Source organism: Leuciscus leuciscus (genome assembly GCF_965113295.1).
Source record: "Leuciscus leuciscus genome assembly, chromosome: 12".
Classification (NCBI taxonomy): domain Eukaryota; kingdom Metazoa; phylum Chordata; class Actinopteri; order Cypriniformes; family Leuciscidae; genus Leuciscus; species Leuciscus leuciscus.
The window spans coordinates 40,492,964-40,508,526 of record NC_138736.1 but is presented as its reverse complement, the minus strand read 5'-3'; the positions used below and the strand labels follow the sequence as shown (position 1 = coordinate 40,508,526).

Genomic DNA, 15,563 nt, shown 5'->3' with positions numbered 1-15,563 from the left:
TTGACGTTGTGTGGACGTCAACATTATGACGTTAAGGTGGCGTTGGGGTTTGGTCACCATACCTCACAACTAAATGTCAGTGTTTGACGCTAATATGACGTTGTCAGGAGACGTTGGCTTGACGTTGTATTTTGGTTAGTTAATACCACAACCTAAAACCAACTAAATATCAACGTCTAATGATGTTAGAATTTGACGTTGTGCGGACATCAACATTATGGGCCCTATCTTGCACCCAGCGCAACTGACTTTGTACACCGACGCATGTATCATTCCTAATTTGCACCCGCGCAAAGCGGACTTTTCCCTCCACAGATGCACGTCGGTTAACTAAGAAATACACTTGCGCTCCCCGGGGCGGTTCAGCGCAAAGAGGAGGCGTGTTCCGGCGCAAACGTTCCCTCATGCTATTTTACAGGTTTAGAAAACAATTGCGCCACTGACCGAAAAAAACCCAGTTTAAAGTCAGTGGCGCGTTGCGCATGTTATTCATATGCTATTTTAAGGGCGCATGCTTGGCCTTAAACAATGTAGCGTGTGCACAACGCACATACACTTTGATTCTCTCATCTACACACAGATGCAGCAGTTATCATTTTTGCAAATCATACATTATTACGATAGATAGATATATAGATTGATAGATAGATAGACATTTTATTATAAAAGCATACATCTAGCTTACACATTTACCCAAATTATCATACGCCTGTTTAACCGAAGTTAATTTGGGTGTGTTTCTCCATCCCCAACGTCCCTGACGAGAACGTCGGTCTCCTCGGCCTTGAACCGCTCCTGTCATGCGCCTGGCAAATCCGCCGTTATAATAGGAATCCGCTTTAGAACAAGCGCGCCTGCTCTTAAAGGGAATGTGAGATGTCGCTCTGATTGGTTTATTTCACGTTACGCCCAAACCACACCAATGAATAATGAAGCTACTTCAGACCAACCCCTTTTAGATTTGCGCCAGGCGCAAGAGTCATTTATCCCGCCGGGAAAATAGCAACAGCGCCAAGACCCGCCCACAAAGTTACTTGCGCTTTGACACTTGCGTTTCAGATCGTTAAAATAGGGCCCCATGACGTTAAGGTGACGTTGGGGTTTGGTCACCATACCTCACAACTAAATGTCAGTGTTTGACGCAACTATGACGTTGTTAGGAGACGTTGGCTTGACGTTGTATTTTGGTTAGTAAATACCACAACCTAAAACCAACAAAATATCAACGTGTAATGATGTTACAATTTGACGTTATGTGGACGTCAGCATTATGACGTTAAGGTGGCGTTGGGGTTTGGTCACCATACCTCACGACTAAATGTCAGTGTTTGACGCTAATATGACGTTGTCAGGAGACGTTGGCTTGACGTTGTATTTTGGTTAGTAAATACCACAACCTAAAACCAACAAAATATCAACGTCCAATGATGTTAAAATTTGACGTTGTGCGGACGTCGACATTATGACGTTAAAGTGACGTTGGGGTTTGGTCACCATACCTCACGACTGAATGTCAGTGTTTGACGCAAATATGACGTTGTTAGGAGACGTTGGCTTGACGTTGTATTTTGGTTAGTTAATACCACAACCTAGAACCAACAAAATATCAACGTCTAATGGTGTTAGAATTTGACGTTGTGTGGACGTCAACATTATGACGTCAAGGTGACGTTGGGGTTTGGTCACCATACCTCACGACTAAATGTCAGTGTTTGACGTAAATATGACGTTGTCTTGAGACGTTGGCTTGACGTTGTATTTTGGTTAGTTAATACCACAACCTAAAACCAACAAAATATCAACGTCTAATGGTGTTAGAATTTGACGTTGTGTGGACGTCAACATTATGACGTTAAGACTACGTTGGGGTTTGGTCACCATAACTCACGACTGAATGTCAGTGTTTGACGTAAATATGACGTTGTCAGGAGACGTTGGCTTGACGTTGTATTTTGGTTAGTTAATACCACAACCTAAAACCAACAAAATATCAACGTCTAATGGTGTTAGAATTTGACGTTGTGTGGATGTCAACATTATGACGTCAAGGTGACGTTGGGGTTTGGTCACCATACCTCACGACTAAATGTCAGTGTTTGACGTAAATATGACGTTGTCTTGAGACGTTGGCTTGACGTTGTATTTTGGTTAGTTAATACCACAACTTAAAACCAACAAAATATCAACGTCTAATGGTGTTAGAATTTGACGTTGTGTGGACGTCAACATTATGACGTCAAGAAGACGTTGAGTTTTGGTCACTATACCTCACGACTGAATGTCAGTGTTTGACGTAAATATGACGTTGTCAGGAGACGTTGGCTTGACGTTGTATTTTGGTTAGTAAATACCACAACCTAAAACCAACAAAATATCACCGTCTAATGGTGTTAGAATTTGACGTTGTGTGGACGTCAACATTATGACGTCAAGGTGACGTTGGGGTTTGGTCACCATACCTCACGACTGAATGTCAGTGTTTGACGCAAATATGACGTTGTTAGGAGACGTTGGCTTGACGTTGTATTTTGGTTAGTTAATACCACAACCTAAAACCAACAAAATATCAACGTCTAATGGTGTTAGAATTTGACGTTGTGTGGACGTCAACATTATGACGTCAAGGTGACGTTGGGGTTTGGTCACCATACCTCACGACTAAATGTCAGTGTTTGACGTAAATATGACGTTGTCTTGAGACGTTGGCTTGACGTTGTATTTTGGTTAGTTAATACCACAACTTAAAACCAACAAAATATCAACGTCTAATGGTGTTAGAATTTGACGTTGTGTGGACGTCAACATTATGACGTCAAGGTGACGTTGAGTTTTGGTCACTATACCTCACGACTGAATGTCAGTGTTTGACGTAAATATGACGTTGTCAGGAGACGTTGGCTTGACGTTGTATTTTGGTTAGTAAATACCACAACCTAAAACCAACAAAATATCAACGTCTAATGGTGTTAGAATTTGACGTTGTGTGGACGTCAACATTATGACGTCAAGGTGACGTTGGGGTTTGGTCACCATACCTCACGACTGAATGTCAGTGTTTGACGCAAATATGACGTTGTTAGGAGACGTTGGCTTGACGTTGTATTTTGGTTAGTTAATACCACAACCTAAAACCAACAAAATATCAACGTCTAATGGTGTTAGAATTTGACGTTGTGTGGACGTCAACATTATGACGTCAAGGTGACGTTGGGGTTTGGTCACCATACCTCACGACTAAATGTCAGTGTTTGACGTAAATATGACGTTGTCTTGCGGCGTTGGCTTGACGTTGTATTTTGGTTAGTTAATACCACAACCTAAAACCAACAAAATATCAACGTCTAATGGTGTTAGAATTTGACGTTGTGTGGACGTCAACATTATGACGTCAAGGTGACGTTGAGTTTTGGTCACCATACCTCACGACTGAATGTCAGTGTTTGACGTAAATATGACGTTGTCTTGAGACGTTGGCTTGACGTTGTATTTTGGTTAGTAAATACCACAACCTAAAACCAACAAAACTTCTACGTCTAATGATGTTAGAATTTGACGTTGTGTGGACGTTACCATTATGACGTCAAAGAGACGTTGGATTTTGGTAACTTTACAACACAACCTAAAAACAACAAAATATCAACGTCAGCTGACGTCGGTATTGGACGTCAGCTTAACGTTGACATTAGACGTTGAGTTGATGTTGGATTTTAGTCATCCGACGTCGCAACCAAAATTCAACCGAATATCAACGTCATATGACGTTGTGTGCCTGCTGGGAAGGAACAAGAGGAGGAGGAAACCAAGCAAGAGAAACGAAGTGCTGTAAATCCGTTTTGAAATAAGTTGTTTTTCAAATAAAATTTTCCGAGTGATATCAGATTGTGTGTGTGTACATGTGTTTTTATTGTACTTACCCTGTAACTACATGAAACAAGAGGGTAAGAAGCACCACTTTAATTTACAGCCCGCAATGTCATACTTACCCTGTAACTACATGGAATACTTACAGTCTAAATATTTTGCCTAAATAATTTGTTATTTTCCTGGTTGTTACCCCTTTATTCCCAAAACTTTACATATTATTCCCCTATACTTACACGTACGTACTTTATAGGTACACTGTAATTACCGAAAGTTACACTGTAATTTCGTTTTAATTACGCAGTGTTTTCCTGGTTGTTACACCTTTATTCCCAAGACTTTACGTATTGTTCCCCTATACTTACACGTAAGTACTTTATAGGTACACTGTAATTACCAAAAGTTACACTGTACTTTCATTTTAATTACGCAGTACTTTCCGGGCTGTAATCTAAAGCGTTACCAATAAAAGCTTACAGAAACTACATTTTTGGGAGTATCATCCTCAAATTTGAATCAAAACATGGTCAGACATTCAATTTTATCTTTATGGTGTTTTCAGGCCTTTAACATAAAAGTCTGATCAATTTTTCCCTAAGTGAAGTTAACTCTGTTCCTATGCTACTTTGAGTTATAATGACTCTTGGGTAACAAAGTTTCAAGTGTCTAGTTTAAAAAAAGATCAGAGTTATGAATGTGGACCATAGGGTTTAAGAGCTACAGACATTTGTATTTGAGTATGTCATTTTCAGAAAATTCTCAAAAATAGGGGCGCTGGTTAAAAGGTTAAGCAGGATTTGATGGCCGACACTTATAAAATGCAATTCAATGTGGAAGTAATCCAAGTATTCAGAATACATTACTCAGATTGAACAACGTAACGGAATACGTTACAAATTACATTTTTGGGCATGTATTCTGTATTTTGTAACGGAATACATTTTGAAAGTATCCTTCCCAACACTGTTTATAATACATCATGAGCTTGGATTTTTTTCTCTTTCAAACCGAAGCTAAACTGTATGACTAATCTTTTCATAATTGTACAGAATCCGTTTCAACAGGAGAACTCAAAAGTAACACAGAAGAACAGTAAAGTACGAGATTGTTTTAGAGTTTTTATTTTATACAGTGAGTTTAAAAATGTAAAATTTGTGCTCTCTTCCCAGCTTTCCCCCATCCTGATCGAGGGAGTTGGTCAGAGAATCTGTTAGTGTGTATTGTATTGTGACTACTATATTTATTGGGTATATAGTGATTATGGCACTTCAAATTGTGTTGAGGTTTGCTGGACTGTACTGATGAGGTATTTTCCTTGAGCGTCAAACAGATTCTGTCAACATATTTCTCCAACATATATATATATATATATATATATATATATATATATATATATATATATATATATATATCCCTCTATGGTACAGTGTTGCCTCCAGGCAACATAGTCTATTTTAGCTTTTTTTATATAAAAACATAATAAAATGTAATTGTTCAATGCTCTCTAAGGGGAGGGGAACTCAAATACTAACCAAAGAAAATGCAAAAGAGTGGTCACATGACCCACAGGGGTACATTTAGTTCCCTCTTTCAACACACGTGCACATGTCACATGGCTCCATATTTTCTCCACTGAAAAGGGCATTTTTCACTAATTTCTGTCCAAATAATCAGCCACAAAAAATCTGAGTCACCTTCATTGGTAAGTAAAGAAGTATTTTCAAAAAACTTTACATTATATATCATCAAATTTATCATAGGAAATTACATAAAACTGCTTGTTGCCTCGAGGCAACATTGTACCATAATGGAATCACATAAGGCCATGCCAGGCATACTATGTATGAATACAATTATATTTTATTTGTAAGGAAAAGAGTTTGAATTATCTAAATGTATCTGAATTTTTGCAAACTGAAAACTTGGCATGGTTCGACGGGACATTTGGCCACTATAGTGGGTAATCGGACAAATAGTGGGTTCGTGGGAAAGGGGCGTGGCTTGGGAGTGGTCAGCGGGGGTCGATGGGGTATTTGGCCTCTATAGTGGCTAATCGGACAAATAGTGGGTTTGTGGGACAGGGGCGTGGCTTGGGACTGGGCAGGGGGGTCAACGGGACATGTGCCTACTATAGTGGGCAATCGGACAATTGGGTTAGTGGGACAGGGGCATGGCTTGGAGCCGGTCAGGGTGAACAGGACATTTGGCCACTATAGTGGGCAATTGGACAAATAGCGGGTCCATGGGACGGGGGCATGGCTTGGGACAAGTCAGGGAGGGTCAACAGGACATTTGGCCACTACAGTGGGCAATCGGACAAATACTGGGTTAGTGGGACGGGGGCGTGGCTTGAGACCGGCGGTGGGGTCAACAGGACATTTGTCTACTATAGTGGGCAATCGGACAAATAGAGGGTTAGTGGGACTTGTAGGGGTCTCGTATTTCGGGGGGTTCCCGACGGGCCCCTGGAGGACCCCACACGGGTCATTAGGTCGGCCGGGGAGGTCTTCCAAATGTTTGATCTTGCTGTTGTTGAGGCCTGGCCTTCATATTAGGATAATGTTATAGTGATTGTAAATGTTTTACCTTGACACAGCATGTTTTGATGTTTTTTAATGTTTTGATATGATAACTTGATGATATAATGGTTTGTAGTACTTGCATTCCACGATGGTACAATGTTGCCTGAGGGCAACAGCTGGATAATAAATGTTACTTTTTATTAAATATGAAATGTGTAATTCAATAAAAACTTGATGAATCTGTTTGTTCAAGTGTTTAGTTAAATAAATTGATGTTTTCAATAAATATATAATTTTTTTTCTTCATGAAAATGTCAAATGTTTCAATTTGTCCATTGTGGTACAATGTTGCCTTGAGGCAACAAACTTATAATTAATAAAAAAAATTAAAAAATAATGATAATGTTTATTGATATTGCTATAGTGTCAAATTTTAAGCAGGAAAAACATAACAAATATTTTTTTTCTCACTGATATCATAATGCGTACCATAGAGGGAGATACAGTATGCATATATATATACACACACCAAGATTCTATGGGCCAGATTTACTAACAGCTTACTCCAGCGCAAACCTTCTTTTGACTTTAAAAAACTACTGTCAGGATTTACTTTTCAGGCCCTGAAAAGATAGTAACTGAAAGCTTAACATTCCTAGTTCTTGAACTCAGAAATATAGTTTTTTAGTAGAAAAAGAGTTATAAAGTATTAATAGTAAAAACACAACTGAAAGCATTATATATATATATATAAATTAGAACTCTTTTAAGATTTTTTTAATATATACTTAAATTTCTATTTGATCTTTATTTCCCTGTTTATCACTGTGAAGCTGCTTAATATTCATCAATATTACTGATGTGACTGCTTTGAACTGCTACTTGACTATGGATTGAGGAAGGTTGGAATCCACAACACGACTATACATATTTAAAAACACTATGAATCATACACTTACTGCCTTAAAGGGTTAAAAAACTGGACATCACACACTAGACTTTGTACATTGTTCCGAGCTCAACACACTCAGGCAGAAACATGTCCCTCGTTACTAGACACACGACATATGAAAAAAATGCGTTCTAAAATTGGCTCAAAATATAAAACACGTTTGATCTCCTCCAACTGGATATAATTATTCCCTGATTAAGCTAAAAAAATCTGTCAATAATACACTATGAGATTTTCTGTGAGATCTCTCAGCTCAATCCTGCAGTCTGTCTCGGACTTCAGCAACTACGACATTGTGTCAAGTTTTTTTTAATTTTTTACCTAACTTAAAAACAAATTAGACAAACTATCACATTCAACTTTTGAAGTTAACTCAACTAATCTGCTCTAATTAAAGTCAACTTAAATACTTTTGTTCATCTAATAAATAACAGGTAGTATTATGAACTTAAAATTTGTTGTCAAGGCAACTACAGATTATTTTTTATACAGATTTGGGACCAAAAATGATTCAGACACTTTGACCTGACCATGTTTTGCTCAAAGTTATCTGACATTATCAAGATGAATTTGTGCTGACACAGTTTAACTCTTGAGTTCTTTTCATATTTTATTACCATTTTCTAAACTATAGCAAATAAACTGTGACAATGTGAGAAATGTTGAAGGTGTCTGAATACATGTTTGGTTTGACTGTATATATTACGTAATCACCACGCACCAATGGTAGTACAAAGGTGTTTACCAGTCGAAGCGAAATTTTCCGGAAAGTTCAAGCTGTTTCAAACTCGGCCTTGATTTTGTTCGAAATTATTAACGTCACATCAGTTTGTTCTTCGATTTCGCTTGAAGTATATCGGGGGCCTTAACCTTTCAATCTCCTCTACAGAATCCAGAACAGACTCCGGCTCACCAGGAGAACGCAAGGATGACACAGAACATAGTAAGTAGAACAGGAGGCATTGAGAGCTTTACAAAATCTTTAAAGGGTAACTCTCGCCAAAATGCAACCTAGGGTCTTTTTGTTAATCTACCCGAGGCTAAAATTTGTTTAAAGTTGTTCAAAATCTTTCTTTAGTAAACTCTGTGTTCACAAACAATGTTCTCAATGCTGGAGTTCATGTGTAGAGCCCCTGGTGATACTTCCAGCAAAGTTTCATGTTGTGTCGAACCTTCTTAGTGTTTTAAAAATAGCGATTTTTGATGCTATCATAGAAGTGCCCCATTCACTCCCATTCACACGGCAATTTGACCGAAAATGAAAATACGGTCAAACTTAAAATGGGTGTTTCTATCCTAATTATGCTTTCAAATGAAAGTTTGCCTCGGGTAGATTAACAAAAATACCCTAGGTTGCATTTTGGTGAGAGTTACCCTTTAAGTAGTGAGATTAAAAAAGCATTTTAAAAGTTCTCTTCCCACCTTCCTCCTTCCAGCTGCAGTGTATTGGTTCTGGTGTGTTGGACTGCCTGTGATTCTGCTGGTTCTGGTGGGTGTGATTGTCTTTTTTGTCAACAAGAAACACCAGTGTCTGAATAGACTTTACTCGCTGCCACCGGATCAGAATGCAGGCCTATAATAATCTCTCCTAAGGGCCCGTAACAATCTCTCCTGAGGGCCTATAATAATCTCTCCTGATGGCCTGTAATAATCTCTCCTGAGGGCCAGTAATAATCTCTCTTGAGGGCCTGTAATAATCTCTCGTGAGGGACTATAATAATCTCTCCTGAGGGACTATAATAATCTCTCTTGAGGGACTATAAAAATCTCTCCTGAGGGCCTGTAATAATCTCTCCTGAGGGCCTATAATAATCTCTCGTGAGGGACTATAATAATCTCTCTTGAGGGACTGTAATAATCTCTCTTGAGGGCCTGTAATAATCTCTCCTGAGGGCCTATAATAATCTCTCCTGAGGGCCTATAATAATCTCTCCTGAGGGACTATAATAATCTCTCCTGAGGGCCTATAATAATCTCTCCTGAGGGCCTATAATAATCTCTCCTGAGGGCCTATAATAATCTCTCCTGAGGGACTATAATAATCTCTCCTGAGGGCCTATAATAATCTCTCCTGAGGGACTATAATAATCTCTCCTGAGGGCCTATAATAATCTCTCCTGAGTGCCTGTAATAATCTCTCCTGAGGGCCTATAATAATCTCTCTTGGGGGACTATAATAATCTCTCCTGAGGGCCTATAATAATCTCTCCTGAGGGCCTGTAATAATCTCTCCTGAGGGCCAGTAATAATCTCTCCTGAGGGCCTGTAATAATCTCTCCTGAGGGCCAGTAATAATCTTTCCTGAGGGCCTATAATAATCTCTCCTGAGGGACTATAATAATCTCTCCTGAGGGACTATAATAATCTCTCCTGAGGGTCTATAATAATCTCTCCTGAGGGCCTATAATAATCTCTCCTGAGGGCCTGTAATAACCTCTCCTGAGGGCCAGTAATAATCTCTCCTGAGGGCCAGTAATAATCTCTCCTGAGGGCCTATAATAATCTCTCCTGAGGGCCTATAATAACCTCTCCTGAGGGCCTGTATTAATCTCTCCTGAGGGCCTGTAATAATCTCTCCTGAGGGCCCGTAATAATCTCTCCTGAGGGCCAATAATTATCTCTCCTGAGGGACTATAATAATCTCTCCTGAGGGCCTATATTAATCTCTCCTGGGGGACTATAATAATCTCTCTTGAGGGCCTATAATAATCTCTCCTGAGGGACTATAATAATCTCTCCTGAGGGACTATAATAATCTCTCCTGAGGGACTATAATAATCTCTTCTGAGGGCCCGTGCGGAGCGAGATTAAACTGTAAACGAGGCCCAGAACATCCAGAGACTTGTAATTCACCTTCAGAGTCAACAGTTTTATAGAGGATTCTGTCAACATTGTAACGACAATGACTATGACATGCGGTCACATGCTGTTCAGAGACAACGAGTTTGTTCATGGCGCCTCCAAGTCTGCTTGAACGGTCAAAATTGCATCTTTGTGGCTCCCCCGAGGGACATTTGAGTCACATAAGGAAACCCTGTTTTGGAGAATCCCCTCTAAAAACCCCCATTTCAGCATGGACTCCCTGTGACAGCCTCATGACATTCCAACGCAGACACACACACACACACACACACACACACACACACACACACACACACACACACACACACACACACACACACACACACCAAGAGACCAACATTTGTGTGTAACTCAGGATAAGCAATATTTCTTTTAAATATATGTACAATTCCATTATGCATGTGTGATTAATGTTGTTTTGATCATATAGTTATGATCTTCGAGTGTTTGGCTCTGAAATGTATTTCTGAAGAATGTTCTCCCAGTAGAATCGCATCCCGTAATCCGATCTCATTGGCAGGTCATAAAAGCTGACCACCAACCCACACACAAACACACTCTGGACTTTGAAACAGAAACCCCCTTTCAGAAAAGGACTTTTACCCATAAAGTCACTCTTAAATGTACTAAATATATAAATTTGTGTGTTAAGAGGTGTGTGTAAACCATAGGAAAGCATACATGTCCTATTTGTAACATTAATAGAACTGCAAATGCCTATACAAATGCATAATAATGTATCTTTGCATTGCTACAAAGCCTATATTCTATTTTTGATATCTCTGTAATCCTCTCCAGCTAACGGAGTTGAATTCCGATAGCAGAATTCAGTGATGCGCATTGTTTTATAAGTTCATATGTCTGGAGAAAATCCTCTCAAGTTAAAGTCAATCATGACTCATTCGAGTGGGCGTGTCTAACCGGACAAAGGAATCTTCCCGCTCGAAAAATCTCGACAGCTGATTCGTCCTACACGAAGGAGGGGACGGCACATGGGACACTGATAAAAGTCCAAACCCTCTTATCTCTTCCAGCTCTCATCCAACTTCTCTTGACCCTCTTCCTCGGCGCAGCGCTTCTCCAAAGGAACATCTGGAGGAGGCCCTGGCCTTCTCCATCGAGCGAGCACATGTTCGAGTCGTAGCTGCGTCCCTTGCAACTAAGATTTCCAGCCTCTCCCATCCCGGGAGACGAATCTGAACTTTCTCGGTAACGTTAAATTCAAGTGAGCCTTTACATCGTCTTGCTAAACGACCCAGAAGACGAAGCTAGACGCAAACCAGCCGGACACGCGCACGCGCGCCCCCTCTTCAGCACCACACTGAAAGAGCACAGAATCTTGCACGTAACGTAACTCTCTCTAAACGCTGATTTCAGGTGTCCAGGTCTTAGGTCTGTGAACTAAGTTACCCTCTATCTTCTCTCTATATCTTTCTTTCTTTCATTTCATTTTCATTCTGATCACGCTATGTTTATGTTTTTGTTCGGTTAAATGTTTGTTTGTTTGTTTGCATTTTTACGTACGTTTATGTTTGTAGTTTATATAATCTCTAGTGTGTGCCATTTTATTAATAAACCCATTTATACTTTTAATTGTCTCTGTGTTTGAAAAACCACCTTATAAAAGTCAATGAAACTAAAAGATCTAAGCTACAAGCTCGATATTGACTACCTTGAGTAGTTTTAATTCATAAACTCAGAAAGTTTGATATTCGTGGCCAGAAGATAAAACTTTCTTGGAGTTTGAAAAGGGATACCCCCTTCTTAACTGTAATGATCAGACAGTTACAGAACAAGGGAATCTCGATAATTGATCAAATAAATGTACATGCGACTTATGAATTATGACCATGAGTCATAAATATTAATATTTCCAAAATTCCCTATATTCTTGAGCTAATTCACATTTACCCCGAGTCGTTATTGTTACAACATACTGAATATCTGCAGCTGTGTGATCCATATCATCAACAATAATATCAGAATTATTTAATTATTAATGTTTAATGATGTGAAATCAGACAGTATTGAGTCACTCATTTGGAAAAAAAAAACAGGCCTTGATAGTGCACACTTTCACTGTGTGATGTAGACTAGCAGAATACAGTCAGAATGACCCTGGAATTCAAGATATGAGATCAAAATACCCCTGTATGAGTCTTATATTTATATCATATAAAGAGGTCATCGGATGTCCATTTTCCACAAGTTGGTGTGATTCTTTAGGGTGTTCATGTAAAGTTTGTTACATACTTTGGTTAAAACTCCTCAATGGTTGTGTAAAACAACACCATTTTTAGCTCCTCAAAAACAGCTCTGTTTTCAGACCCGTTTCAGTGCATGTCTCTTTAAATGATAATGAGCAACTGCTCCTGTATATTTGTTTATATACGCAAAACTTCCTTTATATTTGAGTCCAAGTTCAAACACTGAAACGCTACATTAACCTACGTAGCTCTTTATTTTTTATCCCATCCTAAATTTTTTCCACCCCCACGTCCCTTTAAGGCCGCCATAGTATACAAATAGGGTGGAAATATGCTAATATGGGAAATATGCTAATACAGGAAATATGCTAATACGGGAAATATGCTAATACGGGACAGTCCGTCAGTGGTCGTGGGTGGAGCATGAGCATTATGACATCATAGTGCTCAGAAAATCCAAATGGCCTGATTATTGAGAGTGTTTTGGCTTTTTGAGGATTAAAAAAAGGAGTGAATTTTTCATTGTATGGTGGTTGTGTCCACACACGGCAGAGACACATTTATATGAAAACACCATATAAAAGTGAATTTGGTACTATACGGTTATCCGGACCACACCTATTTCCTAATCCTACCATAGGTAGGTCACGTGTGATCCGGATAACGTGTGGTTAACCTAGGGTCGGATTAGGAAATAGGTGTGGTCCGGATAACCGTATAGTACCGTGAATTTTGCATCCGATGACCCCTTTAAGCACATCTGTTTTTTTGCTCTATTTCACAAATGAAAGCTCCACAGCAGAACCGTTGTGGTCGAAGCACAGTGACGTTTCGTTGAAGAATGAATATTTTGATCGATTTAACAGCATTAAACAGTGTAAATACCAGTGTAAATCTAAATGCCTCTTCAGATGCAGCTTCTGTGCCAAAGATGGGCTTTCTTGATACTGATTTCATCCGATTGTGTCTCAATATTATAACTGAAATTATTGATTAAATTAAAGAATTTGTCATAAAAGATGATGCATACATCTAGGTTAGGAAAATATCCCTGTAAAGAAAAGAAAAACCCTTGGAAATCAATTTAAGGGAGAAAATATCAGCTTGATATATGAAGAATAAAAGCTGAGTCAGGCCTAAACCAGTCAAGACAAACCAGCACAAAAACTCTCAGACAAATAACGTCATATTATCGTCATCAACAAAATCCCAGAAAATATCGAGATATCATATGTGCCTACCAGTGAAGGTCTTGAAGAAAAAACGTAATATGCTTTCTTTGTATAAATGTCTTTAAATAAGTGTAAAGAGGAGGAAGAGTGTGTCCAAAGTTGAGTCTGTGTTCCTGCCAAGCTGTTTTTCCAGTATTAATCATCTTTAGAGTTTTTTCCCTTGCCGCTGTTGCGTCTGACCACTAGGGGATTTTAAGATGTCAAACTATGCTTTTTGAAAAAATGAACTACAATTTTTTTTACATGTGTTGTAAACCACTTTTGATAACATTTTGACTGTAATATTTTGTTGGTTTTTAATGACCTATTTTTATATGAAATTTTGAAGATATTCATACTCAGGAAAAACAAAACTCAGGAAAACCTCATTTTCAGGTATAAAAATGAACTTTAGCCGCTCTAAACATTATGCAGAGCCGTATGTGCTGCTCGGAAGCCAAGAGAAGCAGTGTTTGATGGACTTTACACTCCTTTTGTATAAACCAAATGGATATATTGTGATTTTTCTGCTGTCCTCATGACCTCACTGTGACTGTGAAGTTTTTAATCATCTAATATGTCCAAATGTGAGCAGTCATGTCTTCTGAGGACAGATATTGTGGTTTTGCTCTATTCTGCTTTGATGGGATATTGCAGATCAAGCTTTGTGTGATCTGTGAAATGTTGATTATTGTAGATCTAGTGAATGTGAGTGATACAGCTCTCCAGTACTACGGTAATCCCTTTAAAACTATGTGAATTAAACATGTCTTCATCATTTCAGAATGCTAATGTCTACAGTATCTCTCAGAATCAGTTCATCATGTTGAGTATTGTTGGGATAGTTTTAGGTTTATGGTCCTTTTGTTTTCATTCAGTTGTTTTCTGTTGCTCAGTATTGCTTTGCTCAGGGTATAAGAGGGAAAATTAACTGTTGATATAGTCACTTGATACAGTATACTGTTCCTGTATTTAACCCCCTGAGGTCTACGGTATCGCCGGCGATACCAGCTCGCTTTTTTTTTTATTAGTGTAAAAGAAACTCATAAATACTCTGTTGACTTTGATTTTCCATAGGAGTTTCATACATCAATCGATTCTGTTAAATGTGTATTATTTCTGTGTATACTCACAATAAAAACAAAGTGTTGTGCTTTTTGCCAAATAAAGAAAAATAAACACGAAGCGAGTTCTGCCTTCTCTCTGCCAGTGAAGTCCATTCTGAAAATGAACAATAACTCAGCAAATACTCAGTCAAACAGACATACAGACACGCAGGCATGAAGCTTGAATTCTCTTCTTTTAAATGAAGTAATTTATATAAAAAACAAATATTCTCATCTTGTGAAATCTGTATTAAAAGAGAGCGATTCCAGTCGAGCTTATCTCAGCTCATTACGTTATAATCGGCCCCGCCCACGGAGAGCGCGCGCTATTCAAACGCAAATGGCTGAGGCAATCCTGTGAACGCCCCCATCAGCTCGAGAAAACACACAAGTTTATTTAGATCATTACTTACACCGTCTTGCAGCGCTGTGAGGAATAATACTAATGGAAAATGTCCCTCAGAAGTGCGGGTATATCGAGGAGTGAGCTGAGGAATACTAGTAAGTTTTTTCCTTCTCACGTGAATTTCTTCACGTGGGTTTCTGTTTATGAATGAATAAACGGCAGAGATGCGCGCTGTTTACCACAGCTGGCAAAGACAGTTTAAATTTAAATCGCGTGTGTGAATGAATGATGATGTTTTAGCAAACTGTATTGCTATACTGAGATGAGTAAACATCGACTGAATGTTGAAATAAAATGTAGGCTATTTGTATAAGCAACGTATTAAACTGCAAATTAACAATATGCCCTAATATTTCATGAAAACAACGTTACAGTCAGACGAATTATGAAAGACAACATTTTGTTGACTAGATTTGGGTACAGTTTTTACTGTAGA

At 38.7% G+C, this 15,563-nt stretch overlaps 2 protein-coding genes across 14 annotated transcripts in view; both read left to right on the top strand.

The window, feature by feature from the left end:
* Positions 1 to 8,987, top strand: part of LOC309511419 (uncharacterized protein) — a 120,630-nt gene extending 111,643 nt beyond the window's left edge. Inside the window, exons 5-6 of the mRNA XM_082186671.1 lie at positions 8,225 to 8,278; positions 8,772 to 8,987. Of these exons, the coding sequence (XP_082042797.1) occupies positions 8,225 to 8,278; positions 8,772 to 8,914 (197 nt within the window). The 3' untranslated portion in view covers positions 8,915 to 8,987. The remainder of the gene's footprint in view (positions 1 to 8,224; positions 8,279 to 8,771) is intronic.
* Positions 1 to 15,563, top strand: part of LOC309511318 (NACHT, LRR and PYD domains-containing protein 3-like) — a 249,257-nt gene that overhangs the window by 197,774 nt on the left and 35,920 nt on the right. The window lies entirely within an intron of this gene.